The 24,271-nt window shown below is 40.1% G+C and overlaps 1 protein-coding gene across 1 annotated transcript; it reads left to right on the top strand.

Annotated features, from left to right (window-relative positions):
* The first annotated feature begins 10,854 nt into the window (after positions 1–10,854).
* On the top strand, positions 10,855–20,794 carry pskh1 (protein serine kinase H1). Its single transcript, XM_082540724.1, has 4 exons — positions 10,855–11,205; positions 11,858–12,595; positions 13,589–14,506; positions 17,275–20,794. The coding sequence occupies exons 2-4, from the start codon at positions 12,527–12,529 to the stop codon at positions 17,590–17,592; spliced, it is 1,305 nt and encodes a 434-aa protein (XP_082396850.1). The 5' UTR covers positions 10,855–11,205; positions 11,858–12,526; the 3' UTR covers positions 17,593–20,794.
* The last annotated feature ends 3,477 nt before the right edge of the window (positions 20,795–24,271 follow it).

Here is a 24,271-nt window from a genome sequence, read left to right as displayed (position 1 = left end):
TATTCCGCAAGCCTCAAAACCAGCAAATGAGACCATAAATTCCTCAGGACAGTGTTTTCTGAGGTTATGGATCAAGGGACCCAAATGAAATTTTCCCAAAGACTTGTAGCTGGACTTCTTTTTGCCAACAGCCCCCCTGGTGGCCATTTGCAAGAATACAAATTTCAGACATTTCACGCTTGCTTAACTTTGCAGACTCCATTTTTTGTATATGTCTGGTGTGCTTGCTGCATGGTATGTTTTCTGCACAGAAGTGCTAATATAACAATAACAAGAAGAAAAGAGGATAAGAATAAAAATATTAAAACTTCGAGGGCCTCCTTTGAACATTTCCAACATTATATTTTTATGTGTATTTTGTTTAGCTTTTTTGTACAATTTCATTACCTCTTCAAATATGTCAGTAGACCGAATTATTTTTTTCACTGCTCAGTATGAATAAACGTATGTTTAGCAGTCAGAGACAAAACTGTGCCAAGGTGTTGGCTATAGGCTATGTAAGAAACAAATAAAAAGAATGATATGTGGAGGAGGAGGATATTAAATTGTGTGAAAATAGTTACGCATACAAGCATCAATGATGGTGTGTATGTGTGGATGTGTTCAAAAGAAAGTATAAACTGACATGAGCATGGAAAACGTATATGCTTTACTCATGTAATTACTGCACAGGGCCTACTCTATTATTTTTTTGTTCTGATAAACACGGTGATGTTCTAACTAAAATATGTTCATCTGAATATAAAATGTGCTGTTAAGTGATCACACTTCATGTCTGTGTGCCTGTAATTTTTCTCTGTTTGCAGTCATTTAAAGGACATTATGCAGAGTGACATGAATGTAATTAAGCCACACCACTGACCTGCAGTGTGAATGATTTCTACCGTATTAGAATGTGTTTGGGTCAAGTAATAGGTGCTTATAGCTCTCTGGGCATTTCTGTATGACCTCGAGTCCTTGGTTTACATTGAATGAACTGTTGTGCTTCATTATTATTACATTTGAAAGTTACATATAATCTGTCAACACATACTACGTTATGGATCTTTAATGACTGTTATGGGGGTTTTACCCACACAGTTCCTCCAGAAGGCATTCACAGCCTCAAGCTTTTAGACACTGTGCAAATTGCACAGAAGATTATTATATCATGATAATTCTGCTTGTAATGAACTCATAAGCTGCTTTTAATGCCTAATGACCAGTGCTTGGGCACAGAGAGAGAAGGGCACAAGAATTTGCTAGAGTACAGGACATGAGGTATTGAACTCCTGTTAGATATCTACAGAAATGAGAAGATTCTTTGCTTTAGGGAAATTAGGTGTATTTTTCAAATGAGCATAAGTTGAAAAAAGTACTGAGTGCAGGTAATGTATGGCAGTGTTTTATTTCTGGGCATTCGAGACAAATGGTTCACCAGACTATGCCCCAGATGCCTCCTTATTTTGGATGTTGCCACCTTTATAAGATGCCTTTACTGCCTGCACAGGGCTCTGAGAACAAGACTTTTACTCCCTCAGCTACAAAGATGGGAGTACAACTACAAAGCCACACCACCCGTACAGGATGTACACTGCTTTTTTCAGTCATTTCTGTTCAGCTTCAACCACAAGTCTCACAAAATAAGTAGTCCTCTGAGTATTGCACCAAGATGCTGGGTCAAATGTTAAATGGGTGTTGGCTGTCTCTGCTGGGCAAATACTGCATTGGCGTACCTGTTTTTCCAACACCTAACTGAGAGGAATGCATGCCTTTACTTCTCTTCATTTTCTATTCAAAGCTGATGCTTTGGATTTTTTTTCCTTTTAGGGCAAACACATACTGGCTAACACACTGCCTTAACAAAGTAAATTATTAAACAAGGCTTAATTGATGTATTTTTCATACCTTTAGAAAAATGGCATACATTGTGTTGCTCTGCAGAACTGAATGTTTAAGTGATCACAATGCATGCTTTTTCAGAATAATTTAGGTGTTATTCATTCGTATAAAACCAAAACTGAGCACAGTTCCCATTTCTTTAATATATTCCATTATACTGATGCTCAAAGTTGGTAATAGGACAAAATCATTGAGGATGAAGGAAAAATAAAGATTTTGGCTCTAGATTGTGACACTTGGAGTGGGTCTAAAATTAATTAGTTGCCGTTTTCAGCAAAGCTTCAAGGAGTTTTACAGCCCTGAAAATCTCATGTGGATATCTTCCTTTATTGAAGTAAACACACACATACAAAAAAACAAAAAACAATATCAGCTCAAGGGACCAAGTGGGAGGGCCTCATGGATTGACCAGTCTCACTCTCTCCTCTTTATTTTGCATTCTCCCAAATACATGGTTGAAAACAGCCAGAAATTAGTACATTCATTCATTTTATTTATTTATTTTTGTAAGTCTTGTTTTGCTGTTTAGCTGGTTGACATAGTCTCTTCAAACAATAATTCCTTTAACATTAAAAGTAGAGTGTGTAAAATCTCACCACTAGATGTCAGTAGATTGCAGACTGCGGTCAACTGAATTCTGTTTTCTTACTCCGCCCACTTCAAGTACCTAAACCAGTGGTCCCCAATCCCAGTCCACGAGGGCCGGTGTCCCTGCAGGTTTTAGATGTGTCCTTGATCCATCACAGCTGATTTAAATGGATAAATTATCTCCTCAACATGTCTTGAAGTTTGTCCAGAGGCCTGATAATGACCTAATCATGTGATACAGGGTGAGATCTAAAACCTGCAGGGACACCGGCCCTCGTGGACTGGGATTGGGGACCCCTGACCTAAACCTAGCTACTGTGGCTGCTGTATAACAACTCTGACCACTGTTCATCTGTAGTGAGTGTAGGCTGTCAGTGCACTATTCACCTCCATTATCAGTATGCCAGGTTCACAAGTCAATTTTCTCTGGAGGCTGTAAAACTGTCAAAGTAGTCCGATACAAGTCGATGAGACTCACTTCTGTTCAATAACAGCGATACTGAGATGTGTTAATACACATTAATCAATATATATTTGTTAATATAAGATTAAAAAACAACCTCAAAACTTACTTACTCTAAATCTATCTACAGCCAGCTAAAATGTATATAAAAAAAACATAAATAACACTCGGATTACAATTAATTTACTTTACCAAAAGTCATCTAGAGTTCTAACTTTAAAACAGTAGACTCCCCTGTGTATTGGAACTTACAACTCTTTTATGTCTTGTTGATTTTGCATGAAATAAAAAATCTGAATGGTTCCCAACGACTTAATCAAGAAATTTAAAGGATTCCTTTTTCATTCCTTTCAGAGGCCTTGTAAGGGTGCACTCCTGTTTTTCTGTAAGGACTACTGTCCTTCCATCTAAATGTTGTTGTTTTTTTTAACGATGCACCATGTGTCAACAACGTTATTCAGTTAGTGATTTCAAAGGCCACAGACAAAGACTCCTTTGAATACAAGATCTTCACACAGCGCCTCACTCCTCACTGCATCAGTGATAGGCTGCTTGAGCAAATCTGGCCTGAAATTAATGAGAAACATCTGGATCTATCTCCAAAAAGCCTGAAAAATGTCGACAAGGCCATTTTAAAGGACCTTGGCAAAATACATAAGTGCAAGGAAAAAGATTTGATTTTTAGCCTGAGGGAACAGCTCGATAGTATTACTGTCCCAGTCTTCACCAAACACCTGTTAGCATTGCCGAAAAGAGTACTCAGTGTATCTAAAAACAGGGGTGAGTACAGGGAAGTTGTGGAAAACTTCACTAAAGATCTGGTAATACATGCTAGGGTGAACTAAACGAGACAACGAGCTGGCATTCGGCAACATTTGACTTCATTATACAGAGGCTGACCCAAAAGATCTGGAACCAAATTTTGTCCAGCAATTTTGAAATCTCCCCTCGAGAACACTGAAGAACTCAGCTTGACGGTATACAAGCAACCCAATGATTGACGAAGTGATTTTCCAAACCTTCAAAAAACACGCCATAGTGAAGAGACGAAGTATCATCTCTTGGGCTTCTGCTTGTGATTTTGTGGCAAAACTCTTAAACTAGGTTAAAATATTCAATTCAATTGGGCAATCTAAATTTAGTTTCAAAAACCAAGAGTGGTTAAAAATGGCCACTCTTTTTCTCCTGTCTTCCTTCCTTCATTCCCAACTGGCCGCGGCAGATGGCCACCCCATCCCTGAGCCTGGTTCTGCTGGAGGTTTCCCCCTGTTAAAAGGGGTTTTTTCCTTCCCACTGTTGCCAAAGTGCTTGCTCATTGGGGGTTGGATTTTCTGTGCATTATTGCAAGGTCATGACCTTACAATAAAAAGCACTGTGAGGGAAGTGACAGGGTTTGGCACTGTTTCTTAATTTAAAATGTTCAATTACAACAGGACATTTTAAGTTAAGAAACAGTGCCACATCAAAAAATAAATAAATTAATTTAAAAAATGTTAAAAATAGAATGAAATAAAAATACATTTGTGTTTCGTTTCATTTGCTGTGAATTTGTTGAGAATGGAATATCAGTTTAGAATAGTGTGTCTCAATATAATGTGTCATAGCATCATCCTGCAGACTAATTTGAAATGGATGTAATAGTAATGTCATTCTGCATGTGTGTGCAAACTTTAGCAAAGTATAATCAATGTTTCAGGTTAGGTGGTTACATTTGTTTAAATATTCTACTTTCAGTGTTCCTGATGTTTGTTCTGTATGCATTGCTATTTATTAATCGTCTTGTGTTACATGGAAAAGTGTCTCAACTGTGCCAGAGTAATGCCTTGTTAGTCACATTTGGTTTTACCAGTAGGGGCTCCCATATGAAAAAGTGCATTTTTACAGCAGTGGTGGACTAAATGTCCCTAAATAGATGTGGTCCTCCTCCGCATCTGAGTCTACAGTTTCTGAAAACTGTCTGCTCTCTTTATCTCTCTCTGCCTGTGGATCCCTCTGTGCCAGCCTCACTACACCTGTCCTCTAAGCTGGCTGCTAATAAATTAACACCTCCCCACATTGCACTACCTAAGGAGTTCTTAAGTACTTCATCACCAGAGTTGTTTCTTATTTACTTTTACTAAACTAAAAAATTTATCAGGCTTTAAGTTTAACTGGAACATGTTTCTTTTGTAGGATACCTAAGACACTACTTTCTGAACTCTCTGAACTCTCTGAAATCTCGCTCCAGTGGTATCACAAGACAGTAGTTGACCCAGAGTTGACTGCATGTGTCTGGCCTTCACTCTAACAGCTCCACTGCTATTCGTTCATTCAGCACATCTTAAATGGCAGTGTAAAATTTCCACCCACCCGGTTTTTACAGTTCTTTCTGCATTTCTTGCTTTCTTTCTTTTGGCTTATCTCTTTGTGTTGTTGTCATTTTCCATTTAGTGTCTGATGATTAAACAGAAAAAAACTACAGATATCTGTCAGTCTGTTTTCTGGTGTCATCTGTGGATGAGATATTAAAGAAAAGAGCAGTATACCTTAGTGGAGTAACAACAATTGTTGAAACATCCATAGAACAATCCCATTTCATTACGAAAGGCGATCTTCTATTTTTAACAGCATCCTGATTCAGATCAGTTGATCGCTTTTATCACAGTTCCATGTCATCACAGACATTGTGTTTCATGTGTGGCTTCAGTTGTGTGGTGAGCCTAAATTTGCAATGTGAAGTGACTGGGTTCTTGCTCAGTAGGTAGAGTGGCGGCCCCATGATCGGAAGGTCGGGGGTTCGATTCCCCTGAACAGCTACCCTGAGGTACCCCTGAGCAAGGTACCGTCCCCACACACTGCTCCCCGGGCGCCCAATGGCTGCCCACTGCTTCACTGAGTGAATGGGTTAAATGCAGAGAGGGATTTTCCCCACGGGGACCAATAAAGTACACTTTCTTTTTTTTTTGACTGATTTTCTCCATTTTAATCTTGTAAATTCTACATTTTAAATCTTGGAATACTGCCCCCCATCTCCATCGCTGTATCTTTTCCCTTTCCCTAGAATGGCCCTAGTGTACTCAGTAGACACTTCCTTAGGTACACCTTGATGCTGCTGGTTTGGACTCCTTTGGCCCTCAGAACTTTTTCCCCCTTCTTTTTTTAAACAAGATTTTGGAAACATTCCTCAGAGTTTTTGTCCATATTGGCACAATAACATTGTGTAAACTGCATATCCATAGTGTGAATTTTCTCACTGTCATGTTTGAGGAACCAGGTTGAGATGATCTGAGCTTTGCAACACAGCACATTAACCTGTTGCAATCAGCTATCAGACATGTGGTCATAAAGGCACGGACATAGCCACAATACTCAGGTAGGGTGTGGATTTAAAGATTACCATTTGGTACCAAGAAACCCAAGACAATCCAACAATATTACACCATCACCAAAACTTGAACCGTTGCTACAGGTAGGATAAAACTATTTTTTCATGCTGTTTGTGCCCGATTGTGACCGCGCCATGTGAACTTCAAAACTGAAATTACACTCATCAGACCTGGCAAGGTTTTTCCAATTTTGGTGATTGCATGCAAATTGTAGCCTTATGATCTTCTGCTGCTGTAGTTCATCTATCTCAAAGTTTGATATATTGTGCATCCAGAGATGCTCTTCTGCAGAGACAGTTTTCCTCTGACCTCTAGCATTAACATTCGCTCACAATCCTAATCCTAATGCTGCTAACTGCTAAGCTAGCATTTGTATTTGTAACTAAAATCAAAGTTATTGATACAAAGCTGTGAGTTTTCTAAAAATTAACTCTTAAAAAACTGTCAAAAAGACAGACTAGACTTGTAGGAAGTCGAAGAGGCACCTGATTTATTAACTATGAGAGACAGAAAATAGAAAGAGAGAGCATGATGCCAACAATGACCTGAGAAAGACTGAGGCAATAAAAAAGAATAAGTATACAAGAGGGAGAAAAGTACAGTCAATCAGACAAACCTGACTGCTAGTCATTTCTATGAACGTAGAGCAACATTTATATTTAAACTTTATCAATATCTGTTCCTGTCCAGTCTTCTTGTTGTGTTTACGCCTTTCTTCCCTCATACCTGGTTATCTTCCTGCGTGTATGGCTACAGAGTTCAGTACAAGCAGGTTACACAAGAATTTACTAGTTGGATGTTTTAGTGTTGTGAGCATCTTCAACTTTCAGGGACACCGGGGACCTTGAATCTGTTATATGGTGATGAGATATTTCCCCAGCGATTTTGCAAAACTCTCATAAAAAGGCAATAAAAAAATAGACACAGAAGCACTTACTGGCCATCAGCTGGACTGTAAAAGTTAGAACCAGGTGTCCCAGACATGCACTATTCAACAGGGACCAAATAAAAACCCTACAATATCTGTGACACTTACCATGTAGATACAGTACCTCAGGACAAGAATAAAATTCCTGTAATATTCTCGTGATATGGAAACTAATAGCTTGCGTATGGTGGTCAATAATATCCTGAGAAGGAGTATGTTGTAGTTTATGATATTTTTATCTCCTGTGGTGTCAGTATAGTAGTCGCGCAATATTCCTTGAGGGAGTAATGTGCCTGTGGTAATCAATAGTGAGTTTACTATCACCTGATTGTACTGACAGCGTACAGTAGTGATCTCGGTCTGGATGCAGGGGGAGTTGCAGAAACAGAAAAATCCTACGACAAGGATCAAATCTGAAACAGGATGTCATCTTCTAGAGTTTCTCCTTTTGTCTCGCAGCACCGGACTGCTTCTATGCGCTCACTGGAAACTCTCACGGGCTCTTACTCATCCTCTGCAGAAACATGCGGCACACACTTTAAAGCTCTTCTTTCTCACAAACCTACACCCAAATGAGGGGGAACTATCATGGGGATATTAATGGAGACAGAGACACAGATGGAGTCAACTGAGCTTTTAATAGAGCATCTCCTCCTTCTCTGTAGGGATAAATAATACAGCAGTCAGCAAATTTAGACCTAATAGATGATATTGACCTTTGAAAGGGGAAAATAGTGTGAGTAACAGGACAGCACAAGTGGAAATGGAGAGAGAGAAAGATGTGGGTATGGAGCGCTGGGAGAGTAGCGATGGAGAGGAATACACACGAGTGTCAATAGAAGCAGGGCACTCAGACAAAGCATCTTGATCAGAGTGCGACAAAGCGGTGATCAATCACAAAGATGACGACGTAGCAGAGCGGGCTGCAGCGCTGGAGAGGCCCTGACCTCAGCTGCACTGCAGATAGAGCAGAGAGGCTGGATGGGCAGCAAGAGCCCTCAGAGGATCTCTTTCGTTGCTTTTATCTCTCTCTCTTTGTCTCATCCTTTTCTCCCTGTCCCTGCCTCATGGCTGCAGCGGGTCTTCTTCTCTCTCTCCTTATCTCCTTCTTTCCGTTTTGATTACTCTCTGCTGCTTCATTTTTCTACCCCCTCCCACCATTCCTTTCTTCCTATATTTCTGTCTGGTACCCACCATCTGTCATCCGTTGTCTTCCTCCGTCACCCCCACCCTTCTCCCCCACTCATTTTCACTCCCTCAATCCAATTCAGGGAGCTTTATTGGCATCATAAGATGAATTTTACTGTCTCTGCCTCTCTTTCTGGAACATTTGTCTTCCTATTACTAATTCTCTATTCTTTTAATGCTGCTCCACAAAACTCTGCTGCGCCCTGCACAAGCTGCACAAGCCTTGGTCAAGTGAGTCTACAACACTGAGTCCAGTATGCTCCATCACATCAATATCAAAGCCAAGGACCTGCGTTGTTTATTATACTGCTCGTGAATCAAGCAGGGTGAAACTGAACATTACTCATCCCAGTACAGTGGAGGCATGTAAAGAAAAAGTTATTCTAATAAAATGGCTTAAAAGTACTTTACAGTCTGAGGTAGCCTTGGAGTGACTTTTATGTTAGCAGTGACACCGTGTGGAAAAATCCTGTAAGAGCTTTATTTCACTGATGCAAAGCTCAGCATATCAGACTACAGCTGATATGCATTTTGTCCTGCAAACCTATATCTTTAAACACAACCAAAGCATATAATTAACCACATGAAATCTGTTTAAAACAAAAACATATGCATGCTTTCATTTAATTTTGTAGAAACTGCACGGCAGGGAGAGCTCCTCGACATATGGTTTAGTCCTGTATAAATTATGTTTTCAGAGTGGAGGCGAGTGAAGTGGCCTCAATTTTATTTGCATGCCTGCAATGAATTAAATGCATAAAAAATACCCCAAAGATCACCAGTGGTTCCCCAAAGTGCCTCAGTGGGATACCATCACATAAAGGAATAATAAAACTAACTATAATGTAAAATTTTCACTTGCTCCACATCATTTATATTTTGCTCAGATGTCTGTGGAAAGCTGCAGCAGCTGTAACATCACAGATTCTCTCAGATGTTGTGACTTGAGGCATGTCCATATCAAATGAGGGTCAGATACTAGTCATCCTATGTGGAACTCCTTTAGTTGGAAGCATAACTTCTAAACTTTCTTGTACTGTTTCAAGACAAAAAAAAAGTCATAGGGACTTCTTTCTGTATCCAGGAAGTGACGGTGAGGACTTAACGGGGTCGAAACAAGCCGAGGGAGGTCGTCCGATTTTACAGAGGAAAAAAAAGAAAAAAAAGGGGAGAAAAAAAAGTTGGGTGGAAGCGGAGAGATGTGTACAGTTAGACACAAACAGGTAAAGTGCACAGGAAGCAAAATGATATAGCTTTCAAAATAAGAGTAGACCAAGAACAATCTTCTTGAAATGTCAACATGCAACTATTGTTAGAAGATCATGACCGAGAACTCAATAGAGCTTTTAGTTCCTAATGACCACAGCCACACACACTATGCGTTACTTTTTCATATTTGTTTGGCATCCGTTTGTGATCATTTTGTGTCACCGAGTGTGTCTTTGTACTCATTTGGTACCATTGGGTGATCATCATGCAGCTTTCTGTGGTTGCTTACAATCAGTTTATGGTGATTTTGTGTCTCTCTATAATTGTTTTGCATCTTTGAGTTAATTTAGTGCATCTTTACAGTCATTACGTGTCACTTGTGATCATTTTTATGTTTCTTAAGTAGGAATACACTAAACGATTAGATCACGATCAGTGGCAACAAGCCAATCTAAGGGGGCAATCTATTCAATTTTGTGTGTTTGCTGAACCATGCCACCAGCACTGTAGCATGGAGAAAGGTAGCTGCCAAAGGTCTTTTTAGTCCTATGGCAAACTGAGGTGATTCTGTAAACTCTTTATTATTTCACTCCTCTTGTCTTATCTGTTCCACTCTGTGTCTGAGGAGGAACAAGGGCAAATCAGCATCACCATAAAAGTCAGCAAAGCACAGCAAAGACTTTTACACTGCGCTGAAATGAGACTATAGTGCAAATGTATGAGCTGACTTTTACATTTAATTCATCTTTGTGTTTGAATTTTTAAACACAGATCTACTAAATTTTAATTCCTGGTTGTATTTACAAAGTTAGGAAAGCAATTTGAAAGTCGAGCTTGATGTTCCTTTATATATATATATAAAGACGTATTTTCAACATTTACTTCAACGTAAGGAATATAGTTTTCTATAGTATAGTTTTCTAATTTTACACTTATTTTGTATGGGTACTTGGTATCTGCAGATACTAGATTTCAAAAGTATCTATATTTTAATGCAGAAATTAGAATCACCTTACACTTTCTACACAAGGAATTGTTTTCTTTGCTCTCAATGCACTTAACAGAATAGACGGACAATAAGAAGAACACAGTGCAGACATGAAGACAGTATATTTCCAGATTTATATGTGTAGAGCTGCATATTTATAAAAATGAATAATGAGTGGATGGCTGGATACTAGTCTTTTATTTAACTATAATCTGCTTTATTTTGAAAGTCTAGGCCGGAACGCCGGCGCCTCTTGACGCTTCTCTGTGGGTGTGGGAAGGTGGTCCTGGTTGAAAAACACCGTCCAGAAAAGCAACCGACGGGATGACTTTGAGTGTTCTTGTACACTTCTTTAACATTTTGTAACACCATGAAAACAAATTAGCAAACTCTAAAAGTGACAAAGTGTCGCCAAGAAAGGCCGTGATGGATTTGAGTTGTTTGTCCTCGGGAGTAAAGTTGGGAAACTACGAGGTGAAAATGGAGAGCCCAGCTGAGTGAGAGTGGGGTGAGGAGGCTGGATTTGGCAAAAGTTGGGAGTCCTGCCTTGCTGCTAGCAGGCTAGTTAGCGTACTTAGACACTTCGCTATCTCGGGTAAGTCGAGAGGTGAGATTCAGAGTCACTCTTACGCTTTTAATGTCTGGGTTCTTAGTGAAAACTTTTAGAGACTACCCTAATGTTACTAAAGGTTGGGGAAAATCAGGTAAAGTGGGTTTTATCATAAAAAAATAAACACGAAAAAGGCCTTCACTTAAAAAAAAAAAAAAGAAAAATCTCGAAGTTAAGTGTAGTTTTGCTTTAGGTTTCTTAAGTAAATGTACCCATTTTCAGTTTTATTAGTTTCAGCCTGTAACATACTCCTTAGTTCTTGTTTTGTGGTAGGTTGCTAAACATTTTGTACAAACAAAAAATAAAAATAAAGTATATCGACCAGCCTTCCAGCTCAGATATGTGACCATCTGTGTTGGTGCTCTCTTTTCATAATGGCAAAGCCTGTCACATGTCGTCTTAGTCATTCCAAAACATGTATTAATAGCTTTGATCATATATTTCTGCTGGGAGTCTGACAGTATGGCCTCATCACACAACTTCCATATAAAAGTATACTTAATTTTAATAGTGTTAAAATGAGTGACCAAAAAGCATGTATATTAAAAGATGCCTGCTGTCATATCTGCATTTGATAAACACACAAACTTGTATTCATATTTTATTTTGTGCTTAATTTTTTCTTTGCATTTCACAGCCTCCCTTCACTGTTCTTCAGCTTGTGATTCTCCAGGGGAGTTGCTTCATGTGTGGCTAGACCGCTGCTGACATTGCAGCTTTTCCCAATGGATCATAGCGTAGTTGATGGTGGTCTTATTTTCCCTGGAAGTTTTGAATGAGTCCTGAGGACAACTTTGCATTTTCCCCCTAAAGGCAGCTCTGGTTAAGCCTGCTTTAGAGAAGCTGGATAACGCTCAGGCTAACGGCTCCCTTTCGGATCAAACTTTTTTCTTCTTTTTTTTTTTTTGCCGTGAGCATCCACACCGGCTGTATCCATTCCATTTTCTCTGTACATTATCCTATCTGAGATGCATCCTTGATAACATCTGACTGTGTGGCCCTGCTACAGGCCTACCGAAGCACACTGAAGACAACTAGTACCAGAGATTTGCGTAAGCTGCAGGCCCATTCAAGATGTATTCATGAGCACTTGGGAGTTGTTAAACCAGACTCAATCGCATTCATGTACTGTAACTGCTGATACCAGCTCACTGGTACTTGAGTGGATGTAATCCACTTTATTCATGAACCCTCAAGCTGAGTCTGGGTGCAGCCTGGATGTTGCTGTTAAATCGGCTGTGGCGGTGATGAGGCAGGGCTCCTGGTGGCCTGTGTGGCTGACTGGGCAGTGGCCCAAGGTGATGTGATGGGGTGCCGGAACAGTAAGGTCCTCCCTGAGCCTCCAGAGGATGTTAAGTTGGACCTGGTCAAAAAGGTCAGTAAAGATGCTGTAACTGTTAACGGTATGGTTATGGCGTATGTAATCATGCATATCAACAGCTTCACTGTCCAGATACAGTGACATGGTGGAGCTGTCCGAAATGGCTTAAAGTCACTTTGGAGGCAATTTGTTTGGTTAAAAAGGAAAATAACATATGCGGCTTTTGAATGATGTGAATATTTCATCATCATCCACAGGAGGGAAAACAATACAAAGTCAAAGTGCTTTCATAGGTACATTTATTTCAACATGAAATTTTGCTTTTAAAAGATCTAGATTACAACACAACTATGATTAAACAATGTCTCTTCATATAATATTTTTTTAGTCCTAAGTATTTGAGGGGAATCTGTTAGAAAACTAATCTGGTAGTCTTTTGACTTAATATTAATTTGTGTTTTTAAAAGTAAAACTAAAAAATTTATATATCTAATCTTTTTGAATGTGGCTAATGGGTAAATGGATTTAGTCCCTCTCTACTCAAAATTCACAATTGGGTCTCATTCATACATAACTTTTGTCTGTGGCACACTGTGGATGTATCAGGAAAACTCGGGGTTAAGTATCTTGCTCGAGGATGCCTCTCTCATGTGGACAAGAGAGAGTCAGGGATCAATGCAACAACCTTCTGATTGGCAGACAACCTGATCTATCACCTCAGCCGCAGTTCTTTTGTTACTTTACACTGAACATATTTGGTTTTGAGACTGATTAGTGGGTGCAACAAAACATTTTATTGGTCTTTTTATTTACCAACTGAAAAAAAAAATTGATTTATTCAGAAATGCTGTAAAATATCTATTGCTCCTACTTACTACACAAAGCTGCAGTGTGGAGACTGGCTGCTTTGAACACATCTAATCTGTAACTGTAGACATTGTATAGACAAAGAATATAAGTATAATTTAGTATGGTATTTTTTTAGTTGATTTCTTTCTTTCATTGATCTTCTGTGTATTTTGATGAACTGTGCTGTGTATTTTTCAGGTTGATCCTCAACCTCAGACAGATATCTATAAGCACTTCATACGAGGGGATGGCTCTGGAAGCAAGATGGGTGTGGCTGGTGGCGGAGCAGGTGACAAAGCAGAGATCACCTCCCCACATCAAGCCCAGTCTCACACTGCCACTCCCACCGCTTCAGCTCACCTCCCTAAGGACCTGTCCGAATTGCCGGATCCTCAGCGAAGGAAAGTGGCGAAATACAGAGCTAAGTTTGATCCCCGGGTTACAGCCAAGTACGAGATCAAAGCTTTGATAGGCCGGGGAAGCTTTAGCCGTGTGGTCCGCGTGGAGCACAAGAGCACCCGACAGCCATACGCAATCAAAATGATCGAGACCCGGTACCGTGAGGGGAGGGAGGTGTGCGAGTCAGAGCTGTGTGTTCTGCGTCGTGTTCGTCATACTAATATAATCCAACTCATGGAGGTCTTCGAGACAGCTGAGCGTGTCTACATGGTCATGGAGCTGGCCACTGGAGGAGAACTTTTCGATCGGATCATCGCACGCGGCTCCTTCACAGAGCGGGACGCCACACGGGTGTTGCAGATGGTGCTGGATGGCGTCAAGTATCTCCACACTTTGGGGATCACTCACCGAGACTTGAAGCCTGAGAACCTGCTCTACTACCACCCGGGACCTGATTCCAAGATCATCATCACTGATTTTGGTTTGGCCAGTAGTAGGAAAAAGGGAGGCGAGTGTTTGATGAAGACCACCTGTGGCACACCAGAGTACATAGCGCCTGAAATCCTAGTGAGGAAGCCATACACAAACGCTGTGGACATGTGGGCGCTTGGGGTGATTTCCTACATCCTGATGAGTGGAACCATGCCCTTCGAGGACGACAATCGCATGAGGCTCTACCGGCAGATCCTCAAAGGGAAATACAGCTTTTCTGGAGAGGTGAGGAGTTAAATCTGTTGCTCACTTTTCCCTTACACCAGCACACTTCGGTCGTATTAGGAATGCATTCCTCAGACTGCAGGGGGCTTTGTCAACAGATTTCCAGGAAGTTAAGCTTGTGAGGTGAAACGGTTGTAACCCAGATACATACACTGTGTCTTTTTTTGGACTTCAAATCCTTCACAATTCTCCACTTTTTATGTGTCATTTCACGTAAACTGGTACCTTGTACACTGGAGCACTCTCAGTAATTTGTCTTTTCTAAATCAATTCAGAAGAATGCTGAGTAGTCCATTCCTTTGTTTCACAGTGTGGGATGTTAATGTTACCAAAGGGGCCCGTGGTTAATGTTTGCCCCACATACAACCACTCCAGCGTGAATAATCGCTGAGTAGTTTTGTAATATTTAATGAGAAGCAGTTGAATCATCTGAGTTTTCTGGGGATTTGGCCAGATTTTTAACTTCTCAAATATCTGACAGCTAAGATAAGGCCAGATCAGGGATGTTTAATAATTGAAAACACTTCCAAGGAGCCAGTATTTTGCTTCAGCACAGACTCTGGCTGAACCAGCTGTGCTGCATACAGAGTTTTCCTTGAAATAAGTAAATAGAGCTTTTCACTAGAACCGACCTTTACACATTTTGAGGATAAGTTTGTACTTTATAAACAGTTCAGAAGACCTCGAGAGTAACGAGAAGAATATCTCTGGACATTCACAACATTTCTTTGGCAAAAACAACAAACAGCAGAAGCTACTTTCTCGGGACATTTCTGGGACAAATTATAAACAGTGTTTATAAAATTTCCAAACAGCTGTCTCTATACGTCCAAAAGATACAGAGCAACATTTTTCATTGATCTACCATTACTCAAAGATGTAGCTGAGGTTATAGCGTCTGTGCTCATTAGCTAGTTGCTGTCCATGGCCAGTTAAGGAGTGCATGGTGGGCTTATAAGATTTTTTTTTTTCTCATAAAAACAGCTGCCTGCTGTAGGCAAATCTTAGTGCTATGAAAGTAAATCACATTTCACACGTCATTTCAGCCTTTTTACAATTTTTTCATTGTAAAAATATTCATTTTGCTGTTTTATAGTTTTCTTCTTCATAAAGGTGTTTTCATTCAATGTTTGTTCACCATAAAATATTGTGTGCATGTTTTAAAGCATATTGTTGAACAGTTTCAGTTTTCAAAAGACTAAGTTGAATCTAATGCCTATCCGTGTTTGCTAGCTTGCAGTGTTTTGTGGTGCATTACTGCACTACAATTTGCAGGAACATTTGTTGGCTAATGATCGTAACCCATCCTTTAGTAGCCTGTGAATGTCTACTAGTGGTCAAACCATTCACAAGGTTTGAACTGCTTCCATATGAGTGCAGAGCATTGCCCTCAAAAGAGCTAAATACTTAGACTTAGAGACTTAGAGCTTTTTATTGTCATTGTGCAGTTTCTTGCACAGCGAAATTTGGTAGCTGAACCACAAAGGTGCTAAAGTAAGAAGAAGAGAAACCAATATACAACGAAGGCGGAAAATAAATAAATAATTAAGTAAATAGAAAGCTATACCAAATGGGCAGTACTTTTGCAAGATACCAAATCAGACTAATGAGCCTCACTTATGTGAATTCGTCAGGGTTTGCCAGTAATGCCAGTCAGAGACCTTCTGTACGTGTGGTCACGTCAATGTTTTTGAGAAATCCCAAAGCTGTTCTTGAAGAAAAGCTTGTCCTGATTGGAGGAGCTGCGGTAGAGCAGGCTTGAATGTGCTTCCCTTGGGGACGTTGGTCTTTACAGCTGTGATAAATAATATTCACATTTACAGCTCCATTCCAGGATATAACACAGCCCAGTCATTGTTATAGGGTGGGGGAGAATTGTATTGAGGTGGGTTATATGTATATATGTCATGTATTTTTAGCCAGCACTGGTGATTTACCTGCTGTGGGATTTGAAGTGGGGTAGTTGTCTGCTGGGAGACTGAAAACACAGCTAGTTGCCAAGCAGGACATTATGTAAAGTGTGTGTGTGAGAAGAGGCATGCAGGATGGATGTTCCCAATTCCTGTCTAAGTAGAAATAGTTTAACTCATCACCAGGAACTTACAGTAAAAAGAGTCCATGTCAGAGTTAACGTTAAAAAAGGCTTTTACCGAGAGTAAAAGGCTTTAACTTTTAACATCTTGAGAACAGCCACTCAAAATGTATGCATTGGGCAATTTTAATTTGCTTAATAAAATAACTTAATTAACTTATTGTAGATGCTTTACTAGTACTGCTCATTGCTGCTTTGTGTTTCTGCTGCCATCTTGTGTCCACTGGGAAAAACCCTGCCAACATTTCTCAAGATTAATGCTATAGCTACTCATTTCATGCTCTTTGAACACAAATTTTTTGCTTTGCAACTTTTGTTGGGGGACCGAAAGTGGCTTCCAATGAAAGTGTTCTCCATATATTGTTGGCGTAAATATTTTGCACATCAGTAAGCTTTTTCTGTTGGACAACCACCGATTTGTATTTCAGAGAAAATTTGTTGGTTTTATCAGATGTGCAAAGCTTTTACAAGCCTTCTGTATATACTGTTATGTTAAGGAGATGCATGGAAAGTGAAATGTTTTTGCTTCAGTCTGCTTCGACTCTTATCATTAGTTTCAGCTAGTTGTACATAATATACAATGAACCTCTTCTATAAAGTATATAAAGAAATTTGGTAAAATTCAACCAGTTGGTTTTATTTCAGTCTTTCTCCCTTGCCTGTCTTCCCTCTGCAGCCATGGCCCAGTGTGTCCAACCTTGCCAAAGACTTTGTAGAGCGTGTTCTGACAGTGGATCCCAGTGAGCGACTTACCGCCGGTCAGGCCCTCAAGCACCCCTGGATCGTCAGCATGGCAGCCTCGTCGTCCATGAAGAACCTGCAGCGTTGCATATCTCACAACCTCCTGAAGCGTGCGTCCTCACGCTGCCACAGCACCAAGTCATCCCAGTCCACGCGCTCCAGCCGCTCAACCAAATCCAACAAGGCTCGGCGGGTGAGAGAGAAGGAGCTGCGAGAGCTGAACCGGCGCTATCAGCAGCAGTACGATGGCTGAAGCAAGGCCCAACAGCCAGCGACTGTAGCGGACCTTCTTTCTTCTTCTTTTTTTTTTTCCTTTAAACAACACAGCAATGACTGAAGCTTTGAGTTGCTGCCAGTGTTTGGGGGGCAAAAGTGTCTTGAAGTCCCACATTTCTGCCTTAAAACAAGGATAATGACTTGACTAAATCCATGACTCTAAAATGACAAAGCTGAAAAGTAACTGAGACTGTAGAACAAGTCAGAAAGATGACAAAATCATTCAACGTCTATGGCAGTGTGTTGCAACTGCTCCATCCACTCTTTCACATTTACTTTTAGCAGGATGGTGCCTTTCACTTTCCTTGTGTTCTCCCGTTCCCTGTGTCGCTACATATTTATTTATTATTGTTGACATGATTATTAGTCTCCATTCAAATGGTCACTGGATAATGACCTTCCACAAGGATCTGTTGAACAGAGTTCTGGATACTGACATTACTAAGAGGAAAGAGATTCTTCAGAAGAGGAGGGAAACACATTCCTCTCACTCATTTCTGATTGCTGTGAATTTATTATTGTGCTAATTGTATAGACTTTGATTTGAGATGTGGTTAATCATATCGAGCTGCAACATAATCACACCGTTTTAGGCCAAAATGATTTAGTCAGTCCAAAGCTTAGCTACTCTTGCCATTATTGTTAAGATCCTAAAACTATCAAAAGATTGTGAAGCTCTTTTTTTTTTTTTTTTTTTTTTGCGTCGCTGTTAAATCTTAGTTGTGTTAGGCAATAATAGATTATTGCCTAACGCAGCCTGTGTCATTTTGATTTGACATTGCTCGTAAAGTACCAGCGATGAGCCTTTCCTTGTTGTACAGCAGGGATTTGTCTTAATAATGGAAAATGGCCATTGAGTTTTCTTGATCACCGGCACGTGAATCTTAGTCACAGATACACAGGCTGCTTTGGGTTTCCATGAGCTTTTCATACTGTCTTTAGAAATGTAGCCTAGCTTTAAAATAATTGTGTAAGATTTATTATGAATTGATTATTTTCACCGAGTAATTTCCAGGTGTTATGACACTCTACCATTAGCTTATTGAGCTAGCCAAGTGACAGAAATGGCATTGCCCTGCTGTGAAAGAGCTTAACAAAGCTATGGTAAAATAATTTAAAAAATATTCTTGGAAGCATGGTAAATTTAAATTAGATTCCACAAAAGTGCCACACATTGCAAATTGTTATGATAACAGTAGAGTGACCAAGTAACTTTAGATAGGTTAGCGTTTTTGGAGCTTACCTGTTCTTTCAAAACTGAGTAAATGCTAATTCTGAAACTCTAATATCTTTATGTAAGCATATTTAAATAAAACAAGTAGGAAATCAGATATCAAGAAATCATTTTCTCCAAAAACTTAATTTCTATTGTTGGTATTATATATGTTGTAACTGTAACATATTTTTTAAGGTGTAAGTCAGTTTAGTAAGTGTGTAGTTTGTTTCCTAAATCTTAAGAAGCACTCTATTTACAAACTTCATACATTTATTCCACTACATTTAAGTTTTGATGCAGCCTTGTCTTAAAGTCCCACCAACTTTGTCCCAAAATGTTACTCAGAACAGGAGACATATTACAGAGTATGCTTTAGAAAAATATGGAAGGAAAATGATGAAGATAAACAGACAACTGATGCTAAGCAACTGATATCTAATGTTGGGCTTGCTCTAATTGGCTTGGAGAAAATCATTTGAAAAACCCACATATAGTCATGGAGTTTGTGGAGATTAAAGGGATTGTGTTTTGGTTTTTCGTAATGTATTTAGCTTTCAGTGGATGTAAACACTCTAAAATGAAGGAGATAAAGAGTGCAGCCATGCAGCTATACAGTTTAATGCACAAGGCTTTTTTTATACAGAGACATTTTCAACTTAAGTTATAAAACATTCAAACAGCTCGCTACAAGAACTCTAGTTGATCAGATCTGCAGTAGGAGCTGCAAAGAAACTGTAGTTGTTAGTTTTTTCTGATGTTTACGGTCTAAACCATTTCCACTAAACTTATGAATATTTAGCATCGTTGCGCAATGAAGTATTGTGACCAGTGCACAAATCAGAGCTATGCTGATGAAATATCAATACCTTTAAATGAAAAAGTGATTTTTTTAAAAAAATTTTTTAAACTTTGTTGATGAAGATGGTTAAAGTGATGACTATTCCCAAGTTGATAGGGAAAAAGAATCCCAGAAGTATTACAACCAAAAGTCTCACAAATGAGATTGAAATTGTTTGTCCTTTTTGCTGTTTTTCTTTCTGGCAAAGCACTTAATGTACAGTACTGAACTGAGATTCATGATTTTCTAGTTTGTTTGTTTTTTTGTTATTTTTGTTTTTTCAGAAGGAAATTTAATGGTACTTTGCCGTCTTTCCGTCTTTGCTTTTTGAGGATTTTGCTGTGATCTTTCCTAGAGTTTAAAAGTGTGCTGTTGTGAACTTTTTAATATGTACTGGAAACCTGATCGAGCCATGTCCGCTGACCTCAGTTTTTCCTTTGCTTTTTGTCTTTTGGCTTTCACTTTTGTTCCGTGAGGCTTTGTCATCTCTCTGATGCAACTGTTTCCGTCGTCTTTGATCATTTTTAGTCTCTTCCTTTGTCCTACTGCTGTTTTTCTTAGTATTCCTGTACAGGTAAAATGCTTATTTTTATTTTTTTTATATATATATCTATATAGATATATAGATATCTATATCTCAATTAAATAGAAACTGTAAAGCGAAACTCTAATTTTCACCCTGTGCGCCCAAAAATGTTGTATTGATATCAAATGCACAGTCTGCAGGCTTTAAAGAATTTGTGTTCTTTACTGAGATATCAGCTGTAGCCGTGTTAAAAGAATGCTTTGAGTGACCTCTTGAATGATTTTTCTTTCCAACCTACAGTATTGAGTGTGTTCATTTGGTCAAAAGTGAATCAACAGTTAAAGTAAAAAAAATAAGAATTATAGCTACAGATTATGCATTTGGACTCAAAAGGGATTTCTGTAGTTGAATTAGTCATTACTGAGTGGCTGTTGTGTGTCATGTTCAGCACATTTGTAAAAAAATGTTTCCTTTCATGTTTTTATATATGTTTCATTTTATGCCAATGCTGTCTTTCTAAATGAAGTAGCCAACTCAGCACTGTTACATGAAAACAGTTCATCTTGTGTTATTGTGTCAAAATAAATGATAAACTTTGATTCCTCTGCCATTAACTTTTTAATTTTTTTTTTTTTCTTTAACTCATGAGTTGTGTGTGCCAATAAAGCACCGAAACCTGACTTGCTGCTTCTTTGCACTTTCCATATTTGCAGATGGGTCAAATGTTTGTTTGTTCAAATATATTGAGAAATCCAACTATTTCCAGGGGCTTCCCAAAGATGTACAGTGGGGCAAAAAAGTATTTAGTCAGCCACCGATTGTGCAAGTTCCCCCACTTAAAATGATGACAGAGGTCAGTAATTTGCACCAGAGGTACACTTCAACTGTGAGAGACAGAATGTGAAAAAAAAAATCCATGAATCCACATGGTAGGATTTGTAAAGAATTTATTCGTAAATCAGGGTGGAAAATAAGTATTTGGTCACCTCAAACAAGGAAAATCTCTGGCTCTCACAGACCTGTAACGTCTTCTGTAAGAAGCTTTTCTGTCCCCCACTCGTTACCTGTATGAATGGCACCTGTTTGAACTCATCATCTGTATAAAAGACACCTGTCCACAGCCTTAAACAGTCAGACTCCAAACTCCGCCATGGCCAAGACCAAAGAGCTTTCGAAGGACACCAGGAAAAGTATTGTAGACCTGCACTAGACTGGGAAGAGTGAATCTACAATAGGCAAGCAGCTTGGTGTGAAAAAATCAACTGTGGGAGCAATCATCAGAAAATGGAAGACATACAAGACCACTGATAATCTCCCTCGATCTGGGGCTCCACGCAAGATCTCATCCCGTGGGGTCAAAATGATCATGAGAACGGTGAGCAAAGATCCCAGAACCACACGGGGGGACCTGGTGAATGACCTGCAGAGAGCTGGGACCAAAGTAACAAAGGTCACCATCAGTAACACCCTACAACGGCAGGGAATCAAATCCCACAGTGCCAGACGTGTTCCGCTGCTGAAGCCAGTGCATGTCCCGGCCCGTCTGAAGTTTGCCAGAGAGCACATGGATGATACAGCAGAGGATTGGGAGAATGTCATGTGGTCAGATGAAACCAAAGTAGAACTTTTTGGTATAAACTCAACTCGTCGTGTTTGGAGGAAGAAGAATACTGAGTTGCATCCCAAGAACACCATACCTACTGTGAAGCATGGGGGTGGAAACATCATGCTATGGGGCTGTTTTTCTGCCAAGGGGACAGGACGACTGATCCGTGTTAAGGACAGAATGAATGGGGCCATGTATCGTGAGATTTTGAGCCAAAACCTCCTTCCATCAGTGAGAACTTTGAAGATGAAACGAGGCTGGGTCTTCCAACATGACAATGATCCAAAACACACCGCCCGGGCAACAAAGGAGTGGCTCCGTAAGAGGCATTTGAAAGTACTGGAGTGGCCTAGCCAGTCTCCAGACCTCAACCCCATAGAAAATCTGTGGCGGGAGTTGAAAGTCCGTGTTGCTCGGCGACAGCCCCAAAACATCACTGCTCTCGAGAAGATCTGCATGGAGGAATGGGCCAAAATACCAGCTACTGTGTGTGCAAACCTGGTAAAGACCTATAGTAAACGTTTGACCTCTGTTATTGCCAACAAAGGTTATGTTACAAAGTATTGAGTTGTATTTTTGTTATTGACCAAATACTTATTTTCCACCCTGATTTACGAATAAATTCTTTACAAATCCTACCATGTGGATTCATGGATTTATTTTTTCACATTCTGTCTCTCACAGTTGAAGTGTACCTCTGGTGCAAATTACTGACCTCTGTCATCATTTTAAGTGGGGGAACTTGCACAATCGGTGGCTGACTAAATACTTTTTTGCCCCACTGTACCTTTGTTAGACGGCCAAACAAGATGAATAATGTAACACTACTTGCAAGTGAAAGAGGCAAAGCACTTTTAGACATGTGCCATTTAAAGAAACAAATGTTACTGTTGCACTCAAATTCTTGCTCAAAGCTAAATACTAAAGTACTAAAATACTTTTAACACAAGCAGGAAGGCACAGTGGAAATGTACTAATACTAACTAGAGAAAATTGGAAAAACAGTGGGTAGTCTATTCTTCAAGCTTGGGTCCTCTACCAGAGGCCTGGGAGCTTGAGGATCCTGTGCAACATCTTTGCTGTTCCTAGGACTGCGCTCTTCTGGACAGAGATCTCAGATGTTGTTCCCAGGATCTGCTGAACCTACTTGCACTTAGTGCTCAGATTACCACCGGGACCACTGTTACCTTCACCCTCCACATCTTCTTGAGCTCTTCTCTGAGCCCTTGGTACTTCTTGAGCTCCAAATGTTCCTTCTTCCTGATGTTGCTGTCATTCGGTATTGCTACGTCTATGACTATGGGAATCTTCCTCTGCATGTCCACCACTACTATGCCTGGTTGGTTAGCCATTACCATTTTGTCCGTATGTATCTGTAAGTCCCACGGGATCTTTAGCTCGGTCATTCTTGACCACCCTAGGGGGCGTCTCCCATTTTGACCTTGGGACTTCCAGGCCATAATCGGCACAGATCTTTCTATATACTACGCCGGCCACTTGGTTATGGTGTTCCATGTATGCCTTGCCTGCTAGCATCTTGCACCCTTCTGTTATGTGCTGGATTGTCTCAGGAGCATCTTTACACAGCCTGCACCTGGGGTCTTGCCTGGTGTGATAGACCCCAGCCTCTGTTTATCTTGTGTTTAGAACTTGTTCCTGTGCTGCCATAATTAGTGCTATCTTTCAGCCCAGGCTTGTCCAGCCAGATTTCTGGATGTCAACTACCTCCTCTATTTGCCGGTGGTACATACCATGCAGGGGTCTGTCCTTCCATGATGGTTCCTTCTCTTGCTCCTCTTTCTTGGGTTTCTGCTGCCTGAGGTATTCACTAAGCACTCGGTCAGTTGTGGGCATTTTCCAGATGTCTCGTCCTGGACTTTGGTACTGACACTCACTAGTCCCAGGCATCCTTCCTTCCATTTAGCGTATAGTGTCAGGGTGCTGGACTTGGAGTGAAACCCTCCGTGCATGGTCAGGAGCTTCCTTGTGTTAAAGTCAGTGGGTTCCATCTCCTCCTTCGGCCAGTTTATTATCCCAGCAGGGTACCTGATCTAGTTGCTCTTCGTGGTTCCCATTTGCACGTGGGATTCCCAGGTACTTGTAGCCATCCTCAATGTCTGCAATGATGCCTCTGGTAGCACGATCCCCTCAGTTCAGACAGTCTTCCCCTCTTTGTTACCATCCACCTACTTCTCCAGTCTGAATGACATTCATTCCCGGATATTCTGGTGGTGTGAATCAGTGAATTGATACCTCATTCATTCCTGGCATACAGCTTGATGTCATCCGTGTAGAGGAGGTGGCTGGTGATTGCTTCATTCTGTAGTCGGTAGCCAGTCTTGTCAATGGGGATAGAGCATCTCCTTAGTAGATCCAGCAATTGATATATACAATTAAAAACAATGAAAACAGTACATTTTAAATGTCTAAATATTTTCAAGAGTGCTCACAAAGCATCAACATAACCAAC

This window comes from Aulonocara stuartgranti (genome assembly GCF_965226115.1).
Source record: "Aulonocara stuartgranti genome assembly, chromosome: 7".
NCBI classification, from domain to species: domain Eukaryota; kingdom Metazoa; phylum Chordata; class Actinopteri; order Cichliformes; family Cichlidae; genus Aulonocara; species Aulonocara stuartgranti.
This window is presented reverse-complemented; position numbering and strand designations above follow the sequence as displayed.